The sequence below is a fragment of the Protopterus annectens genome, chromosome 13.part0, assembly GCF_019279795.1.
Source record: "Protopterus annectens isolate FY-2018-M chromosome 13.part0, PAN1.0, whole genome shotgun sequence".
Classification (NCBI taxonomy): domain Eukaryota; kingdom Metazoa; phylum Chordata; order Ceratodontiformes; family Protopteridae; genus Protopterus; species Protopterus annectens.
The window spans coordinates 1,311,434,418-1,311,457,311 of NC_056747.1; the positions used below are offsets into that span (position 1 = coordinate 1,311,434,418).

Below are 22,894 nucleotides of genomic sequence, written 5' to 3' on the forward strand. Positions count from 1 at the left end.
TGAGTGGGGATGTGTGGCCACCCCCCCACCTGTGGCAGCCTGTTGCCTGCGGATATCTGCAGCACGCTGGCGGACATTTCTAATCAAATCACTGCAGTGATGTCTCACCTGCTCATATGTCCTATCATGCATGCCAACATCATTTATCCTGCTAACAAGGCTTTGCCACAGTGCAGACCTCTCCTGCTGGTTCTGGGTGGTGCGTGAAAACAGGATGGCATACTCACGCACCAGGCTCTGGTGGATCACGCCATCCTCTGCAGCAGAGTACTGGATTTCTCTTAGGTGCCATGTCTATCTGGAAAGGTACACAAACAGGTTATCAGCATAGTATCTCAACAATACATGGTACACATTCTATACAGGGAGTGTTAACTTCTACTTATTACTGATTGGTTAAAACCTGATTACAGTGTAGCTATCATTCTATGTCATTTGTACTAAGTACTTGGCCTTCAGACCAGTTGTTTTACATTAGGGAGGTTGGTGGCAAGCACTGTGGTGGCAGGACACATATCTTTCATCCATTGAAGTTGGGAACTGCTGATTGTGGGCCCAGTGTACAAGTGTATTACTTCTGGTATGGGCAGTTGTCCTTAGGCCAGTTATTTAACATTAACGAGGTTTGTGGTCTGCAGTCATGTGTGACAATAGGCTGTACTCTGCCATTCATAGCTGGGGACATCTGGTATCAGGTTTATAGTGCATGCATATCTGAGCTGTATCTTACTGACATTGCTACACCTTGTTTGTTGTAGCAAACACTACATCCAGGCCTCCTGCATCTACCTTTGTTTATATGCTTGTTATCTGTTAGCTTGTTATTTCACTGGTATGCTACTTCCACATAGTACACATCTTTAAAACACATCTGTGACTCACTACTGTTATCTGCATTGCTTACTGTACGTTCTTCCATGTTACACATGACAGCAAGTGACTGCTTGTCATTGTTGCATTTACTTCATTGTGACACATTGCACTTAGGTTACCTGGCATTTGCTCACTGACGCTTTTATGTCAGTCAGCAGTTGTAGGTAATGTCAGTACACCCTCACTCCCCACTGGACCTTGTTTTCAATCATTAGTGATTACAGAGTTCACAATAGTATTCTAGCATGTCCAGAGGTCAGTTGTCAGTTCCCTCCTCAGTCCAGCTGGTGAGTGTGGTACTCCAGAGACAATGTTAGAACAGATGCATGTACACAGACAACCCTCCTCCTAACGACAAATTCAAACTCATGTGAGTGATGCAACCATATACCAGACTGGAGGCTAGGCTCTGTCTACTCAATACCGCCATAACCAGTCACGTGGCAAAGGGGATCACTCACTACACTTCCAGTCTCACGAGACCTAACACAACAGTGGATCCAACACATGATCACACATGATCATACTTGTAGGCTCAGACCACAGCTCTGCCTATGCAGCAGAGACCTCCTATGCAGACATCCAGGCAACCACTACCACATGAACTAACATGTGCAACACATATCACACAAAGCCAATGTGCTGAACACTCACAGCCATTAACAGTTAACAACACACCTCATACACCTGTACTAGGTGCCTCTATGATCAGGCACACTCACATCACGCTCACCAGGCTTAACGAGGTGAGGGTCACGGTGTGCAGCCTGTCAGGCACTATGACCTGCCACATAACACAAACAGTCAGGTAACCCCAAGGCAGGTACAGGTATGACTCAGTCAATGTCCATGCTGCTGTGAATGGCCTGACACATTCCTCCCTGGACTACATGACATGAGACATTACAGAGCTCTCTGAGCACGTAGCCCAGGACAGTTTGACCCTGACCTTGAGTAGCATCCTACCCTCACCTAGAACAATGCCACAATATCAAGGCACAATTATCCCTTCCAACAATTGACTGACATACTGGTGTCATTCACAGGTGTGCCAATCCCTGCCATCTTGGGGTGGTATGTTTTGCTAGGGACAGCTTGCACCTGTCACCACAGTCCTATTGACATTTGGCGGAGCCTCCTGTTACACCCATTGTGCCTGTATTAGGCAAGGCTCATATATAAAACCCACATCCATTTGTATCACAAAGGATGAGGAAGTAAGAGTGATGCTACTCAACACTGGACGCCTAGACCCAAGGATGCACGCACTCCAAAACCCTACCTAGCATTATGGACATCGATATCTGTGCAGTAACATGAACCTGTTTCAGGTTTCACAGGAGCACACCAGTACTACCACGCTATAGCTGTTACCATTCTTGTCGGCCACAACACTTGAACAAGGGAGGGGGAGTATCAGTATTCAATGCAGATTCCCACGCCTCCACATTGGTGGCACAGTACAACATAGGTGTTAGGCCATTGTGTACAGTAGACGTAGTTGGGGACCTGGGGAAGAAACATGGTAGCAGTCTGTCATTTGTCTACCACATGGGCAACGTGGATTGACAGACATGTTATATAGCCCAGCTAATCATGACTGATTCACATGTATGGCAGGGGAGGTCATTGTGCCTCTGTACTCATCCATCATCAGGCCTATAATTGCATACAATGCACCTTTTGGGATGTACCTAACCAGACACCTACAGCAACTGGTACAGGACAACAGTACATCATCAAGGGGATGCAATGGCTCACACAGATGTCATATGCTGCCCAGGTAAAGTGAATCCAGCTGGACTCAGTGGCATACTGCCTGTTCAGGGGCAATCTGTGCATGCCATATACAGCCATGTCCTACCTAGCAGTAATGAACGTGATGTACCTCAGGCAATCAGAGTCCCATACAGCCACATGCTCAGGAGAGCTGGACCTCAGCACTGACATACATGGACATGCTGGAGGGGCATATTCCTAACCGAGAGGCTCCCTTCACTCTGTAATGAGCTCACACTACTGGTTAGGCAGAGTCCCTCATTGACTCTCTTCCATAGGAATCTGGATGAGTGGATGGAGATCATAGTTGTACCCCAGGTATCACTTCTATGTCACTGTTAGACAGAGGCATAGTATACTAAAGTCGGACAAGGGCATAGCAGCATAACTTCTGATTGGGTGGCAAAAGACAAACACATTCTACTAGGCTTACCAATGCCCTAGGGCAAATAGCCTAGTATGAACCTATGAACTGTTCATTCTCAACTGTTCGAGCTCATTACAGAGTAAAGGGAGCCTCTCAGTTAGAATTTGCCCTCCAGCATGTCCATGTATGTTGTAGTCAGTCGCCACCGCTTGCTCAGAGGTGACCTTTGCCCAACATACAAGGCCATGTCAGACCCAGATTTGATGAATATGCTTCACCTAAAAAATCTAGATCCATCAGAGCCACAAGGCCAGGAGACTTAAACCTCCACACGGCTATTAATAGGACATGCTGGAGGGATAGATTCATCAACCAAAGACTCCTATGCTGTGGAACAAAATCACGGTATATGTGAGGCAGAGCACCTCGATGGCCTTGTTCTAGAGAAATCTTGACCAATGGATGGGAGATCGCAGATATACCCCAGGGATTACCTCAGTGTCACTGCTCGACAGAGGCACAGCAAAATAATGGGTATGGTTCCCCATACTAAAGGGGTGGCGAAGCCACAAAACTATGGGCTAGTCTTGTAAATGCCCTCGGCAGATAGCCTAGTATGAACCTATGAACATGTGTGTACTGCTATAGTACTTCTGCCATATGTTGCATGTGTGTGTGTTGTGGGGATGCACAGGTAATGGCCAGATACGCCTGCACAGGTGACACGTGTGACACATTCTGGGTGTTCATCCATACATACTGGATGTGTGCTGCCATCCAACCCTGTGATGTGGACACAAATTACTCAGCCTGGATATACATATCTGAACAACACCACAAGCACAATACACTACCTTGCTATGTATGCATGTGATTACACAGTTATTCAGTAGTTATGACAGTGATGCTATCCATGCAGCCCACTGGGCCAGTGGAAGCCACAACACACACCGCCAGCACATTTGCATATGCTTACCACAGACATCCCACATACTGCATGTACTGTGCACACAGTTATCTAACCCAGAACAACTGCACACCACTTATTAATCCTGTCCAGTGGACTACAGATACAGGCATATTGTATAACAATAGTAGGAGGCTACTGCAGCACAGGGCAGATTCACATGACAGGAAGGCATCTGTTGTCTGCAGTGTTAAGATGCTTCACATTCACCAAGTGCACAGATATTGCCAACAATTTTGCAGACAGTTTAGGTGCAGGTACCCCTCCCATTGTCCTACACACGTGTTATTACTTATCCCAGATGACTGTAACCTCCCTATCCTCTCACATGTCCAGGTGAGAGCCACCCTCATCATTGCAGAACACATATCATCACTGTTACGGAATGGTATCCCTGGATGTGTGCTACATTCACCCCTGGAGGACATAGCACCACATGACAGACTGATATTAATCCATGGCCATACTACAGGATATGTACCTGAACAGTGCCATACATACACAGTGGTCCCACACCAATGAGGAGGAACCTCTACTGACCCTGGGAACTACTGCATCATATGCACAACTGGCCTTGTGTTCTAAGCTATGGAAGTGTTAGTTATGGCCCACATGTACAACAATTTTACATATGTTTATATTTCATGACTATCTACACACAACCTATCTCATGGACATACCTATTGATAGTGAACTATGATACATTTGAGGTGTCACAGTATACACAGGATTAACCTGCTACTTTGCATTACCTGTGTTTGTGGCAGCTTTTGGTGAGTCAGTCGTGCTGCTTGTATTTTGCTGCTGTTGCTGCTGCTGCTGCTGCTGTTTTGCTGCTTGCTGTCAGTATATATTTTTTTCTCTCTGTCTGTCTCTCTCTCTCTTTCTCATTCGGTTAGTGCAATGACTGTATTGCATGAGTGGAGTGTGGGTACTGAATACTTTTGTAGGTATCTGCATGGATCCATGTGATGGCCTCTGCACCAATTGTAAGGCAGCATTTGCTAATTGCAAGCAGCTGGGTGCTGCACTAATTGCATGTCTCACTGTGCTTTCAGGACACTGCTATAAAAGGGTATGTGAGATAGGCGCTGCCCTTTCAGATTGTAGGGCGTGGACCATGCTGGTATGCTGTTGACAGTGTTCTGTGAGTGTGAAGGTTAGTACATCTCCCATGCTTCATGCTGTGTTGTAGATTCAGGTTGCTGCATTTATCTTGCCTGTTCCCTGTAGTGAGTGTGTATGCATACTGACACCTACAACTATATGTCATATGTATTGCTATATGAATATATATATATATATCTGTGTACATATACATACTTTCATATATGTACATTAGCTGACATTATTGGGTACAAGCTAACAATTAGCAGGGCTGTTTCCATTAACACTACTCTAGTATGGGAATCCAGTAATTGGGACTATAAAAGTCTGCCTGACATGCTTTGGGTAGTAGACATACTATATTGCCTTTATCTTCATTCCTACTATTACATGTTCCACTTATTTAGCACTATATTCCTGTATGAGAGTCATGGCTTAGTGGTAGGTCATACAGACTAGTGTTACAATGGTCTTGTGGTAGGGCCTACTAGTATGCTCATATTCTGCTTTTGGGTTGAGTATAGGGCCTATCAATCACAGTGCTAGAGGCACCTTTAAGCAGTTAAAGGGCTTAGTAGGTCTCACAGGAGCCAGGCTGTGTTGCAGATTCTGGTTGCTGCATATATCTTCACTGTTTCCTGTAGTGAGTGTGTATGGCTACTGAGACCTACGATTATATTTCATATGTATTAATATATATTTATATATATGTATGTGTTGATATACATACCTTCAAATATGTACATTACCTTACATTATTATGTACAAGCTAACAGGTAGCAGGGCTGTTTCTGCTCACACTGAACTAGTATGGGAATCCAGTAATTTGGCCATTAAAACTCTACCAAACATGCTTTGGATAGTACATCTCCTATATTGCCTTTATACTGATTCCTACTATTACATGTTATATTTATTTTAGCAGTGTGCTCTTCCACAGCAGGCATGGCTTAGTGGTAGGTCAAACAGACTAATGTTACCTAGGTCCTGGTTTCAAGACTGACAGTGGGAATTTTTTACTTTGCAAACTTTCAAACTGAGTACAGGACCTGTCAATCAAAGTGTTGAGGCAGTTAGAAGGGTGAGTAGGTCACACAGGGGTCAGGCTGTGTTGCAGATTCAGGTTGCAGCAATTATGTTAACTTTTTCCTGTAGTGAGTGTGTATGGCTACTGAGACCTACGATTATATTTCATATGTATTAATATATATTTATATATATGTATGTGTAGATATACATACCTTCACATATGTACATTACCTTACATTATTATGTACAAGCTAACAGGTAGCAGTGCTGTTTCTGCTCACACTGAACTAGTATGGGAATCCAGTAATTTGGCCATTAAAACTCTACCAAACATGCTTTGATAGTACATCTCCTATATTACCTTTATACTGATTCCTACTATTACATGTTATATTTATTTTAGCAGTTTGTTCTTGTAAAGCAGGCATGGCTTAGTGGTAGGTCATAATGGACTAATGTTACCAAGGTCCTGGGTTCGAGACTGACAGTGGGAATTTATTTTTCTTAGCAAACTTTGGAACTGAGTACAGGACCTGTCAATCAAAGTGCCATAAAGGCACTTTTAAGCACTTTAAACCAGGTCTGCGCTGCTTATGCTGAGCTCACGATGCAAGACTGGCGGTGAGCTCCGCTTAACACAAGACACCCGCTTATTTTCTTTGAAAGAAAAGAAAAAGGGGTGACAGGAAAGTGGTGAAAAGGGGTCACAAAGAGGGTAAGACAGTAGGGAAAGAAGCGTGGATTTGCAGGAAGGGTGTAGGTAAGGCCCATAGATGCCCATGTCTTTTGCAGCAACAGCTGTATATTTCTATGTATTTTGGTGAGACATTTGAAACCTTCCACCTCTGAGAGCGGTGTCAGGACAACATTAATATTTGTTGTACAGCCAATTGTAATTAACAGTTTAGATGTGCGGCGGAGATGTCTGCGACATGGACAGCTATGTATGGGGCGTAATTTTTGTGGGACAGAGTGCCCTTTTTTGTTTGTGTACAGGTGAGAGTGGTATGACAGGTGAAGGAAGGCGGTAAAGCTGGGGAGGTAGGTTGGGTAGGTTAACAGACAAGACAGACAAGACGATACAGGGACGGTGTATGACACACGGGGGTTACACAATTGACGGGACGGAGGTTGGGATATCTGAGATGCACGAGCCCACAGATGGCAACAGTGGAACTGATATCCCCACCCATAGGCAGTTGCCACTGTTCCTTCACAGCCCAGGACGGGCTGTGCTGGGGCTGTGTAGGCGGGCAACGGCCGGGCCGCTAGCTGTGCCACACGAAGCCTCGAGCTGGCGAGGGGTCCAAGAACAGTGTCTTGGATCTCCCACGCACCACAGACCGGACACCGCTGAGGGTGAGTGGACTAACCCTCCGCCACACTTGCAGAGGGGACGGGCCCCATCCCCTGCAGCGCTTCCACCCAAGGTGGCACAGGGCCACCGGAGGGGGTCCGCCTGGGCACTAGTGCCAGGTGCAGTCACCAGCTGAGGTGGGAGAGGTGGGTCCGCTGGGACCTGCCTTCCCAAGCCGCTCTAGGTTTGTGAGTAGTTATGTTAGTTTGGGTTAGTGGCATTTTATTCCATTCAGATTAGTTGTAACAGCATGCATTGGTATTCCCATCAAACAAACACCCAGATATGGACACCATTGAACAAGGGGCATATCAATATCACATGCATTATTTGAACAGCAAAACACAGTCAAACGACATGCAGGGTTGATTAATGGCAACAGGCCATCGATTTGCAGGTATAAACAGGGCACATGCACTAACAGACATGCATATATGTTTGGAACGGACAAATGTCCATGATTAATGAAATGTTCACATACCATTATTTAGTGGATGTTGTTATATGGAATTACAGGGTTGGGTGGGGATAGAAAGTGATGACACATTCATATGTTAAACATTAATTCACATTTATCATAGATACACAATTAAGTTGAGGCTGATGTTTCAAAATAATCTTTATTTGACTGTCATGCTACACCTGTTACACATACATCACTATCCTACTTATTTTGAATTTGATCAGATACATCATCCTGCTACACTTTGATGACAGGACAGGGGACAACTATGGCTGTTTAGTCTGTCAGATAATCATTCATTCTATCTGCAAATTGTTTACTGTTATCACCATATACAGATTTTGAGCTAGACATTCAGATTCAGACACACTGAAATCAGTTTGGGATGTTAATTTGTACTTCCCACATGCATTTAGTTCTGTAAAACACACTGAGGCTTATATATTCAGGGGTTATTACTACTTTCTTTATTCATACATGAGCCTTTCTGTCACTCTCACACATTCTGCAACTTCACAGTTCAGGTTGGTACTTCTAGGCTTTGTTCACATATTAGACCTGTGGTGATTCAAACACTTTCCAACAGCCTCACTTCTGTCATGATTCAGCATTTCAACAGGGATATATCTGACATGTGACTACCTCAGATTCTGAAGCTGTACTCTTGAGACTATACTGCAGGTTACAGTATATTTAATTAATGATGGGACATCTGTATTACAGCACTGTTTAATCCTATCAATTATATTTCCAGTTACACTTGCATACTGATGAACTTGTTGCAGCCATACCTGCAGACGCTCAATTCCTGATTGCACATTATATTACTTTTAATCAATACACTGCACTGTTCTGATACATGGTACATAATAATATTTATTTACAAGTACTGGGTGGGGTTACTAACCTGCATGGTGGCAGCCGCACCAGCCTTCTGGCTGCATCTCGACATTCGCAGAGCGGACACCTGCAGCTGTAATACAAAGGGAATAATATTGACTACACATCTCCATGGTATCAGCTGGTTGAAATCCTTACATACATGTGTAAAATGTGACTTACTCAGTAGTGGGGCTTGGGCATTTGCCGGGCCTCCTGGATCCAACGGTTCAATTGGTCCTGCTTATGCCTCTTCAGGTCCGCATGGTGGTGACGGACCTGCTCACCAGTGCGTGGAATGCCAGTAGCACTGGTCAGCTCACGAGCCAACTGGTCCCACGCCTCAGCCCTATATACTCCCCATGAGACCTGGCCCTGCATGAGTTGGGCCTCGTGATTATGGACAAGGAGCCAGACCATGTATCTGGACTCCTCAACGCCCCAACGCTGTGCTCGAAAGCAACGCCCCTCACCTACTCCACTCATGCTGACTGCAAGTCTGTTCTACAATCAGTTATGCTGTGTATTCCCGCCTATGGGGCTTATATATGCCGCTTTTCCCGCACATTTCTCTGATTGGCCGCTTTAGAATTGTATCTACTTCACTGAAAATGCTTTCTCATGCTCCATTCTGGGTTTTATCCCATATATATGCTATTTCTGCTTTTCTAGGTATTGCTGTCATGGCTTGGTGGTTTAGTTCCTTGACTCTAGTGCATGGTATCCTGTGTTCGAATCTGGCAACTGCTTTTGCTTTTCCTGACAGAAATGAGTTGAAGACCTGTCAATCAAACATGCCAAAAGCACTTTTAAGCACTTTAAACCTGGTCTGCGCCGCTTATGCTGAGGTAACGCATGCGCACTGGCAGTTAGCTTGTGGGAGCGGGGCGCAAACGGTGTGCGCTGGGATAAATCTTAATTGGCTAGTGACACACATGTTCAGCTAATTGCACACAGTTTCAGCCTGTTTATCCGCTGCTTGGCAACGGGCACGCAGTTTGCAGCTTTTAAACACTACTGCTACGGGCACTCTGTCTCACGGCAGCTTAGCTATCAGTACATTTCTGACTATTTTTATTCTTATGTTACTTCAAAATATATGCTCTGTTTCATTCCATTTTACAAAAGGGAATACATTTACATTTGTACAATACTGTCTGGGGCTTTTAGTGCTTATTTACAAAAATAACTAAAAGGTTGTTGTAGGGGCTCGAACCCTGCCTGCCTACTCATAGGGCGGTACTCTACCACTAAGCTATTATTTCTTGGCTTACTTTGCATATTTAGTTCTTATATCCTTTTCCCCTGACTGCTAAATGTGATTGCGCTTAGTAGCACACCCGCACACAGTAGCAAACATTTACGGGTTTAACAAAAAAAAAAAGGTTTTCATTTACTTTTATGACATCTCTTCACTTTATACACTGATGGCCAGTCGGGGCATGTGTTGTATAGTGTGTTTATTCACATTTTCATGGCCTTTCTCGTGGCTGTTTACTTTCAGCCATTCTAGTTTTCCGGGGGCGTGTCCACTTGCAGAGCTTAGCCTACAGACACGCCCCCTACTCTCTTACACGGACCGTGTAAGAGTTACTGGTGTGATTCAGCATGCCTCATGCACCTCATGCATATGCATGACATGCTGACATCACACAGTTTAACTGCAGCCTCCGTGTAAGAGTTATAACTCTTACACGGAGGCTTCCTGAATCTGGCCCATTGTATTTTGTTGACAGAGTTATTTTTGGAATGTGGCAGTAGTACATTTGATCTATTTAGTTGGGTTATTTTACAGTAATGTGAGGCAAACGGAGCACAGTGGTATTAAAGATAACTGTATAGGGAATAATATTCCAGTTGTGACAAAAGCTGCATTTGCAAAAGTCATAAACATACTGGTCAAGCATATGTCTAAAATCCTACAGATGTGTTGTTTTCCATCAGACTGCTTTTACCATATAGTTTACTGACATCTAGGCAACTTTTATCATTGTAGAAACATTTTTATTTGTTAAGTGGGATAGAGCACTGATCCACCTGGACATTTTTCAGCCTCAGTCTAGAAGTGCTGTCTGGTGAAATGACTTAGTCAGATTAACACAGTAGGCATATGGAGGTTGAAGGACTCGATCCCTGGATTAAAGGAAGCAGCTTGCCTAACATCTACTAGCCTTAATCCTTTGTACAAACTGATAGAAAAAAATTGTGTGCAGTATAATGCCCTGTGCTTCTGCTTGATCCCACATGCAGACCACATAAGCAAAAATGTTTTAATATTATCAGGTTTTATATTATGATTTATGAAATCACAGAATTCTGGTGTTGTACTTTCCCTCTTTAATTCATTAGCAAAAAGTAAAAATATGAAGCCTCTTTATGGGATCCTTTCAAGATTAACATTTACATGGTCCACAGGTGTTTATTCCTCTGTTTTGGCTACCCCATTCCCACACAATTGACCAGTCACTGCTCTCAACACCTGTTCTCATCCACTGGCTGTAACAAACCCAATGTGATATCACCTTGACTGAATCCAGCCATGCTTGACACTGATGAGGGGACTGAGGTAACCCGGGGTAATGTCATACTGCTGCCAAGGGAGTGTTTTCCCCTTAAAGGCCCAACACCTACCCTCACATGCACTTATGCCATCCAAGGGAGTAGAATGCAATGTCATTCATGGTGCATCATCCACACCTCTGCATATGACTCATTCAAAGCCCTGTCCCTGATATATATATATATATATATATATATATATATATATATATATATATATATATATATATATATATATGCATTTCCTGTGCACCCCAAGCCTCCCTAAGCAATCAGCCATGGAGGGCACACACCCCTCCCCTCCCAAGATGGGCACATCCATCTTCCCTGTCTGTATTGGTCATCAAGCACCAGAGCCACTGTTCAGCTCTCGGTCACTTGGGCCTTAGTCAGAGCTTTATACAATCATGGGACCAAGAATTTAGAGTGGGCTTCAGGTAGAACTTCGATAAAATATTAAATAATGAAAATGTATTGGCTAAAGGAGATGGTAGGAGCTATCGAGAACAGCCACGCCAGCATTGGTAACCTGCAAAAACCTGGAAGTCTTTAGGACCAGTCATAGCGATATACCAGGGTAACAGCCACAAGGGCATTTGTAAGCCTAACTGTGCACCCAACCCAGTTGTGTCCCTATGTATCATGGGCATTTATTAGGAGGTGGTATGGTAATTAGGAAGTTTCTAAAAAGTATGTTGGGAGGATGTTAGTTTGGGCATAGTTACTGATTGCTTCTGTCTATCAGAGACACGGGTGCCAGACCCTGGGTGCATTTGCAACTTCCCTTTCATTGGTCAAGTTTACGCTTAAACAGGGTTAGGGATGGACTCTGCTTCACATGGATGGGGACTCTGTTCCAGAGCATGGGGATCCTCTGAGACACATCTGTCTCACCAACATGTCCTATTTATATTGCAAAACAATTTCAATCCTTGGATCTAGAGGTTCTGATGCTGTTCATTTTGTAGCTGTGCAAAAAGTCCATCAGAGCTGAATCTGAGGATGCCTTGTATGCCATGCACAGATCACCTTTCAGTAACATGTAGGAGACTGAGTTTAGAAATGGGGCTTTAATGCAATCTGTACATTAAATGTGTTTATACCCTGGATTGCCAAGGTAACAACCTTTATGGGTGCTCCAACTGTTGCATTATATCTAGTCAGGTGTAAGCTGAAGGGTGCATTATACTCGATAATGGGTCTGATAAGGGCCAAATAAACTAGCATTATGACTTCTTTGGACCTGGATGTCATACCCTTACTTGTAAATTGCATGATGTAGAATGATTTTCTTACTACCTTGACCACATGTTGGTCAAAGACCAGATTACTGTCTACATATGTTCCCAGATCCCTGACTACTGAGTCAACTCTTAGGGGTGTCTTATTGATGGAGTAATTAGCCTGCATGGATGTTTTCCAAAAAGACACTATAATGCATTTCTTGGCATTGAGTTTTAATCCATGACTTTGGCAGCAGTCATTTGTCTTTCTTAGATCCACCAGTAAGATGTTTGTATCGTGGGGGATTCTGTGAAAGCTCCCAATTTGCAGTCACCTGAGAACTTGGTCAGTCAAAGCCTTTATCGCTGAGAAGTAGATGATAAACAGGAGCTGTCCCAGCATAAGAATGTTGACTGGTCTCTTAGTGGAGATGGTCTCACCAATCCTGACATCCTTGGTCCTGTCTGTGGCAATTCAGTGAGAGGGTGTTTATGCCCAGTTTGTTGAGTTTGTCAACTACACCCAAGTGGGGTATTTTATCAAACACTTTAGCCAGGTCCAGGTAGGCCGTATGAACTGTTTTCCCCTCAAACATTACCTTGGTGACCTTTTCAAGGAAGTCCATCAGGTTTAGTGGATATGATCTTCCCCTGACAAAGCCAGACTGGGTTGGATTTAATGTTTGAAGGTTGCCTATGGTGGATGGTGGATGGGAATTGGCATAAGGGTTTGCAAGCTGGCATAATGATTAAGGTATTTACCCTGCAGACAAAAGGTACAGGCTTTGGTTTTACCTTTGAGGGAATTTGCCTAGGCTTGTAATGGCTCACAAGGGCAATTAGCTTAATACTTACCTGAGAAACTGTGAGCCTGTGTTTTTGTTGGTCCTTTCCATGATATTTTTTTATGGCTTTGCATATTAGGCTAGTCAGACTAATGCTTCTGTAGTCTCCAAGGTCCACCTTTGTGAAGTGGGATAACCATCGCAGTCTTTCATTTTCAAGTTACAAAACCTGTTTTGAGGCTATAGCTGAAAGGTGACTCAAGAGGTCCTCATAAGTCATGTTTCAAACTATGTAGGAGGCATCCCGGGATATTGTCGGAGCCTAGTGAGGCTGTGTTTTTGGTCTTAGTGAGCACAGTCAAGACCTGCTCCCTGCTAATAGTTGGGGGGATTATGCTAGTAGGTATTTCATGGGGGGATGCAGGAGGTAGTAGGGGGATGTACTTTGAACTGAATTTGTTAGCCAGCAACTTCGATATGTCTCTCTGCTCTGTGAAGATGGCACTGTTGACCACCAGTCTGGTACACCTGTGTGCTGCTTTTCAGGTTACAGGCATAGCTGTAGAAGGCCTTGTAATTGTGTATAGCCTGTGAAGCTATCCTGACCTTTTAATTGGCCTTGTTGGACTTAATTAGTCCTCTTGGTTTACTGTGTAGTTTAATTAGAAAGCTCTTATTATTGTGGTAGTTGCTCTTCCTGATTTCTTTGAGGGAATTACTCTTTCTAATTTGAATGAGTAGAATGGAGAAAAGAAATGTAGACATCACACAGGTATTTGTGTGTGTGTGTGTGTGTGTGTGTGTGTGTGTGTGTGTGTGTGTGTGTGTGTGTGTACATATATATATATTGAAAATGTGAATAAACCTTCAGAAATATTTCTCCGTAAGACATTCATTTTCAGCTTGTGTAGGAAAAAATAACAGTGGTAAAGTTTAAACATTTCAGGAAATTCCAGGTAATATTTACATACATTTTAGTATGTGATTGTGTGGAACCCAGCAATGTAGTACGAGTAATAAATTGAGTGACAAGCCCTGTAGGATGGATATAATGGTATGTTACAGTGCAGTTTTTCCATTCACAAGTGCCGTTAGCAGAGCTGCCTGAAATCATTATGAGGTCACTCCAGGGTCTGTTGTCTGTCGGAGAAAGCAAACTGCTCTTTTCAGTGATGCAGACAGCAAAATGGCACCAAGCTCTGAAGTAACATTCAAAAAAGTCTCCACTGCTTTTTATAACAACAGATTAGTGCAGAATGACAGTGAAAATAAAAGTTTATATACAACTTGCCAGTCTGTCTATTTTAGGATGGAAAATATGAAGGCAGATCCATTTGCACTGAGCCTAAAAGTAAGCCATGTCTCTATCACATGGGACATGCGCTGAGTTTGCTGGCCTCAATGGTATTTGGTAGGAGTTCAAGAAAGCTTTGATGCCAACTTTCCACTCTGTACCTGTCCCCATAACCTCATAGAAGAAGAATCACTTTAATGCCTCATAAAAAGGCTCTAAAGCTTTCTAGCCTTACTTAGCTAAGTCCTACAGTAGTATTGCAACCTTATAGCCTTACTGTTACCAGACTCTCCATCTATCTCACAAAGAAAATTTGAATATATTATGTACAGAGTTTGTGCAGAGAAAGACTTTATTTTCTATGGAATTAATTTATTTAACATTTGTTTTCTAGGTAAGTCCGACTGGGACAGAGCCGCTTTTAAGCGGAGACCCAGGGAGAAATGCTCCAGAGCATGTATTTGGAATGTGGGAGGAGACTGGAGCACCCTTAGGAAAACCATACAAATGCAGAGAGGACATGCAGACTCTGCACAGAAGGCACCCCAGCCGAGAATCGAACCAGAGAACCTCCTGCTGTGAGGCGACAATGAGAACTGCTGCACCACTGCTTCTAAAAGTTGTCACCTCCTAGGCCAACTTTTTTTTTACCCTCATCTCCTCCAAATTTCAAAACAGACATATAGAATTTATGATTTTTGATTTGTCTGAGTTTGAGCTGGATAAATATATATTAACAGCTTTGGCAAATGGAGTTAGAGGTAACCTAAAAGTGGCAAAGCATACAGTTTTATTAGCTCAGGAGGTAACATACTCACATTTGTTGCAGAAGGCTATGGGATCTATTCTTACACTAAGCAGTTGGATTTGTTTTCCAGTACTGGCACTGCAGTGCAGAGGGGGGAGAGGGGGCTGTGCTGCTGAGCATGTTTCTATGAGATGTTAAACCAAGGCCCCGTCTGCCAGAGTTGGTGGTGATTCTGCTGTATGAGCAGTCATTTTATCATATTCCATTTGTACTTTTCATTATCACTATGTTGATTGGAAATCAAAACATATTTTGTTAAGACAAAATTTACATTTGCATTCTTGCATTACATTTTTATTAGGTACAACATTTCTATTACCTGTTAGGCAATGTTTAGCAATGTGCCATTTCATTATTCTTTATACATTTAAGGCCTGCTGTTTCAGTTGCTGCCAGTTTTTGTGAGTTCATAGACATCTGTAGATTTTTAGATACAAACTTTGCTTAGTCATAAACAGTGCTTCATTACCTAGTAGCTTTTCTACTAGTACAACCAATTTATCAGTATTTTCGGGGTCACACTAGAAAATCCATTTATGTACTTGAGAGAGCCATTTTGAATTTATCAATTCCTGGAAAGTCTTTCATTTTACTTTTTCTTTCCTTTTACTGCTTACTTCAGTTTTAAGATGTGACCTCTTAATATTTTACTTGTCTTAAATGTCCAGCTATATAGTTTCACTGATTGTGTTTTAGAAGACACATCAGCCCTAGGTAGCAGTTCTTTATTAGCTTTTTATAGTCCATGCAGTCTGTACCTTCCAGGCCCCTATAGGTCCTGAGTGCTTCTTCTATATGCTCGGAAGATAACATTTCTGTCACATCAGACCGAGTCCAACTCTCTTGGGTAGAATATCACGATATGCCTCTGGGTCATTAGTGCTACCCAGGTTCTTTAGGTGTGGACTGGTGTTTTTGGTGACCAGTACTATGGTTATCAGATATATTTGCTTCTGGGCTCCTGGAGTCTGACAAAATGCCGGTTAGTACCTCACTCCTTTCTTTAAGAGCCACACTCTTCTCCATAAGAGCCATGACTTATTGACTCCTGTTTGTCCTGGTCTGCACCAAAGTCTGTATAAGTTTCTCCATTTTGTAAATTGTAACAGTTCAGGCATAGAACAGATAACAAAAGAAAAGCCAGTTTCTGTTTTTCATTCCAGGTGGGGTATTTATTTCAGAAACATTTTTTCACTTGCAGGTTCAGAGGGAGGAATAAAAAAATGCAGTTTAGTATATGCCCAGATAGTCTATCTCCATAAGAAATGACACTTACTGGAGTCAGTCTCTTTAATTTAAATGTAGTTTGTTTATGGTGTAGAAATAAAATTTACTTTCAACATGAAATAAAAACAAGCACACGTTTTGCTTGCATTCGAGCATTGAGTTTGTCAATCTAGTTTAAAGTCTTGTAACAAAAAGCCAAGCTTTCTAATAGGTCTTTGGCATTGCAGCTATGGCCAAACTGCCTGACATATCCAGGATTATGTTCCTGGTACACTTCTACAGTCAGGATCCTAATATTCTGCAGTAAAACAACAGGTAGGCTTCTGGTGCTCCACAGGAACATCCACAGGTGAGTCCTTGGGATACCTCTGTTCTTGGTCTTGAGAAATCTCCCTCTGTGAGAGGCAAATGTCTCTCCTGTGATGGGCATTCAGTCCTTTTTTAACCATAGCTTTCCAGCTGTTCCATATTACCTGTGGTGTTAAGTGCACATTTACTCTAACAACTGCACTGAAAACAAAGCAACATTAAATGTTTAGATTGTACTTTGTAAGAAACTTTTTTGGTCAACAAAATACACAAGCATTTGTAAAGAGGTGCCTTTTATGTTTTCCATTTACAAAGTCTGTGATTAGCATTTGATCATGTACACAGGACCAGTTTTGAAGGCAAAGCTATGTGCATGATCTCATCGTAAATTCTCCTGATTGCTTTCATGATAAATTCTATGTTCTGTATGTGTACGCATTGTGCATGTGGTGTGGTAGCACAGTGGACTGTGCTATTGCATTTCATCTCTGGGGATCCATGTTCGGTCCTGGTCTCCAGATGCTAGTTTGAAAGGGTTTGTATAGGCTCTGCATACATTTTATCTTTTGATTCCTTCAACATTCCTAAGAAGTTCTACTTCGATCCATTGAATTTGCCAAACTGATGATAGGTTTCTATAGTGAAGATTTTCTGCCTGTTTATTTCATAAGTTAACTTTAACTCATTTCCTTCAGTGGAGCTCTGTAAGTCTGTCCTGTAACTTCCGATGGGCAGAGCATAAGTTTTTTGAGAGAATCAAATTATGTCCTCAGATTTCAAACAAATGCTCATATCTTTGGAGCCATAGGGGTTACTTCTTCTTCTTTTTCTTTCGGCTTTTCCCAGTTAGGGGTCGCCACAGCAGAACTCCGGTCCTCTAATGATTGGCAGTAGATTTTTACGGTGCTGAGTTGCCAGCCCAATGCCCAACCTTCAACAAAAGCATGTTCATTTTACGCATGTCTTTCGAACACCACTCGACTGCGGGGAGGAAATGCAGACTCCACACAGAAGGCGTTCCAGCTGAGAATTGAACAGGAGAACCTCTTGCTGTGAGGCAAGAATGCTACCGCTACACCAAATTGCAAACTCTTCAGCACAAACTATTTCTAGAATGGCAGTGTTCTTTAGCTTCTAGATGTTAAACTGGATTTTATAAGTCACAGTAACGATTAAGTCTGTAATATTTTGTAAACAACTTACAATATCTTTACAACCACTCAAGTTACACACATACTGTCAGCAGCATTTTATTCATCTAGCTGAGGCTTTCATATGAGGCTAAGCAATTCTGTCTGTGCTACTCGGTTATCGAGATATTTAGAAAAACATGAAATTTATGGCAATATAAATAAATATTATATGAACATCAATTGATATCTCTTTAACTGCACTAAACAGAAGTCAAATATCAATACAGTTGTGTTTGCTATTGTCTAAGCTTTAAGCTAACATCTCTTAATACCTTGTATGTAGCAAGGTTTTGGAATTATTAATGCAAATATGAACAAACAATATTTGATGCCTGGAGGCTTCATTAGGAGGTAACTGCAGAAACACCTGGAGGTGTTACTCTGCTGTAATGAATTAAGGTCAGTTGGACTAGCACGATGCATAAAAAATAACATAAAATAAAGTAGCATTTTAATCAGTGGTGATGTAGAATGGTTGTAGGATGTTTCTTCAAAATGAGATTCAGTTTCAGTTTGAAGATCCTGATGCAAAGAATTTTGTTTTTTATATTAATATAATTTTTTTGATAGAACATTACCTTCAAATTATTATACCTCAGTGTGTGTGTGTGTGGGGGGGCAGTTTTCACATTTGAGCACTCTTGGAGAAATGCGACATGTTTTAAATATCTGTGCATCAAGAAATGTTATTTTTCACTCTTATCTAAAAGCAGTTTTCAGCAGATATAACTTGTTACAGTAACCCCTTCTTTGAGGGCAGACTCGAATCTTGCTTTAACCATTTTTCAACTGCTGCTTGTAACTTTGTATTTCCAGGGATAAACACAGATCAGCAGGGTATAGCAGAAATAGTAAGTTTTTTCCTTTATATAATTCCATATGTTTAGCTTATATTGTTGGCAAACTATTTTTAGGTTGAAAGCACACCTACCCTACTTTGCTAATCATCCTGACAATATTTAAATTCAGTCTCCTTCCTGCCTCTGTTTGCAGTGTTGATGGGTCTTAGATCATGAGCCCTAAAGTTTGACATTTACAACTTTGCTGAGAGTAGAGTGTGTTATATTAATCTGTGAACTCTAATTAGCTAAAGGGCATACTATTTATTTTCATCAATGTTATTAATGTGCTCCATTTCCACTTTCTAAAGCAGTAATCTTAACTCTAGCTTTGAGTGCACGTTCTTGCTATAATTTCTAAAGTTTAAATCTGAAGTGGTATCCCATAAATGAATGCACTTTTCCAGCACTGTTAAAACTTTTCATAAAAATCAAAGTCGATAACAAATATTGCTAGCTGTCATTGCATAGATCACTATCTCATCTGGACCCATCTACTTGAACACGGTGTCAGTTACTTTGTCTTAATCTAACCTGATGACCTTAATCTAACCTGATGACCTTGTGTTCTTTTCTTTGCTTTCACTTTATAGTCAAGACAAACTCCTGAGGGCGAGTTCCTGCCTTTGGATCAGTGTGAACTGGATGTTGGATTCGGGACTGGAGCAGACCAGCTATTTCTTGTGTCACCTTTAACAATTTGCCATGAAATAAATCCCAAGAGTCCCTTCTTTGATCTTTCAAAAAGATCATTAATGAAGGACCAGTTTGAGATAGTCGTCATTCTGGAGGGAATTGTGGAAACAACAGGTAAGAACTTCTAAATTTTAGTAAATGTTTATTAAGTATGTTTAAAACTAATCAATTGTATCAAATAGAAAAACAATCTTAATTGCATTTCACTTTGGAGAAACAATGTTATGCAAGCTATGTGTTGCGTATTTGTAAAGTAAGACAAAAGTGTCTAAATTATTTTTTTTTTTACCTTTCTGATGACCATCTGCTACTTTCTGTTTCTACTTCAACAAGCCTTCATGTCCCCGGTATTGCCAAAATTGGGGTGGGACCACCTTGGACCACGGCAGTTGTCAAAGGGACATGGAAATGCAGTGTAGAACCTCTAGCACTGGCATGATTTATAACATTTATTTGTGCACATGGTATGCATGAAAGTCTGTAAGTAAGCTTGGGTATTTCTGAGTTAGCTAGATTTAGAGTTTAATGATATTATGACAAATGTCTAGAAGGGTACATAATATAATATATCCAGTCTAAGATTCCTAATTTTGTGTAATTTTACAGATACGTATAAGATAGAAATGTTGCAATTTTGTAGAAAATGCATTAAATTAAGTAAATCAGATTATATCGTGGCAATATTAAAGTGTGATAGATGACTGTAGTATTAAGGTATGAATTGATGGTGCATGCAGAACACTGACTTTCTATAGCAGACATTAATCAGACCATTGTTTGCAACCTAAGGCAGAAATGCAATGTCAAATTCTGTCCTTCTGTGTCATTCTGTTTATGAAACATCCTGCTTTCATAATTATTCAGTGTACTGTCTGTCTTGGAGAACGTCTCAGTATTTCTGCATCTTATGCCTTTGTTCTGTTGTTAACTTGTTGTTAATAGATCATTTTTATTTCTTAGATTGTGTGGCACTTCACTGTTAGATAAAATGTTTACTAGTTATATACAGACTTTATTTGGTGTTTCTGACAGGGTCATAAAGTTGTTGGTGCTAAAGTACACCAAAGATGGGGTGCTATTACTTACACACTGAGTCTTCTGCAGTATTTAAAAGTAAAACAAGGAGAAGTCATTGTCAGCCAATAATAAAAAACACTAAAAGTGATTCATAATTCAGGGATCTGGTAACTCATGTAGATAGTAACCTAGCCTTTGACCAACATATGTCCAAGGTAGTAAGAAAATCCTTCTATGTTGCTCAACTTATAAGCAAGGGCATGGCATCTGGGTCCAGAGAGGTCATCATACCACTCTACTTGGTCTGCATCACACCCTTCGTTGAGTATAATGCCCCCTTTGATGTGTACCTGACCAGACACATGCAGCAAATGGAATGTCCACACAGGTTTCCTACAAAAAGAGTACAGGGAACAAACACAATGTCCTACACTGATCTCCTCAAAGCCCTGTCTCTGTACTTGGTATTATACAGACAACTGAGAGGTGATCTTTGCCTGGCATACAATACATCCCTGGATCCTTTGTTGGTGAACCTTCTGCACATCTGCAAAGCAAACAGCATCAGAACTACTAGATTAAAAAAACTAAATTTTGCTTGCAACATAAATAGGACATGTTGGAGAAACGTATACTTGGACCAATGGATGGGTAATTGTAAATTCACCCCTAGTCTGGTGCTTATGTATCTGATGGACAGAAGCAGTCAATAAACCACCCTCTGTAGAAATAAAATTTTTGGGTCACGTTGGAGTTGAACAGCTAGGCTTTTATGGGTCCTAGTGGTTATTAGCCTAGTATATGTGCATGACCCTATGCACCTATGAATCTGTTGCTTTTCAGAAGTGACAGAAATCAAGGTAGAACAGGAGCAAATATGGTCATCTGCAGACATCAGTGGGAATACTGGGATAAGAAATGGATTTTTAAACAGCTTCTTAAAATGAAATTTAATGGAAATATTAGGACTAACTTGATGTGAAGGCATAACAAAAATTGCTCTAGGATTCAGAATATAATACATGTTTTGGAAGTTGGCTGAGGTGAGGACATGGGGAGACCAGAGTGCCTGTATGAATTTTTTGTTTTTTCTTATGAGGAAAGGTGAATGAAGAATTACTACTTGCCTGAAGCCTGTCAGAAGCCAGGGTTTTAAAATGCCGATTAATGCATTTATGGTGCAGACTGATATTGCTAAATGTTAACATTTTGTTTGGTTGAGTCACTGCGTAAACTTTCTCACTTGGAATGCCTAATTTTAGAAAGATGCCTTCAGTCACCCCCTTCTTACTACTTCTCTTTGGATCATTGTTCGATTCTCACAGCAGGAATATTTCAGTGCTTCCAATTCTGGGGTATGCAGGTTAACTAGCGATGGAGATTCCTACCACCTGGTTCTTTGTACCCATATTATAAGGATCCCTTTCACCATGAAAAACACTTTTAAATTTGCTGTTAGAACACCCAAATCAAGTTGGTATGATCTATGTCATACTTTTAGCCTAATACCAGTAGCTTTAAACTGAGTGAAGTGCGTACCTTCCAGTGTCCACTTAATGAGCTAGCCATAGGCAGTTACTGATAAGCAAACTATCTGTTCTGCCAAAGTAAGCTCTTTGAAATTGGCAAAGTATGTCTCAAAGGCCCTGGAGTTCCCACTGTAATCCATCCTAATCCAGGACTAAATATCGTCTCTAATATCTCATCAAAAAATACTCAAAAGAAAAGATATTAATTCTATTTGTAAAAGAATATAGCTAAATCATGTTCTCATAATCAGCTTTATCAACCTCATATTGTCAGAAAACAGCATGCTCACTATGAAATCATTTCTGACATGTCTGTACAGACTACTGTCATTTTAACACAAACTCCAGAAGCATGTTGTAAATATACTTGTATCTAACCTCCAAGTCCAGATTATAGAATGTCTTCTTTTCAGTCTTATTAACATGGTGAACCTGTACAAACCCCTCCCATTAACACAAACACACACCACAGACACACACACACACACACACACACACACACACACACACACACACACACACACACACACACATATGTACATATTCATACATATGTACATATTCATATACATGTACATATACAAATAAATATAT

General features: G+C 41.4%; 1 protein-coding gene across 2 annotated transcripts in view; it reads left to right on the top strand.

Moving 5' to 3' along the window:
* LOC122788277 (G protein-activated inward rectifier potassium channel 1-like) overlaps positions 1-22,894 on the top strand; it is a 651,334-nt gene that overhangs the window by 402,804 nt on the left and 225,636 nt on the right. For both annotated transcript variants that reach the window (XM_044055338.1, XM_044055337.1), the window contains exon 2: positions 19,652-19,868. In XM_044055338.1, coding sequence (XP_043911273.1) covers positions 19,652-19,868 — 217 coding nt within the window. The remainder of the gene's footprint in view (positions 1-19,651; positions 19,869-22,894) is intronic.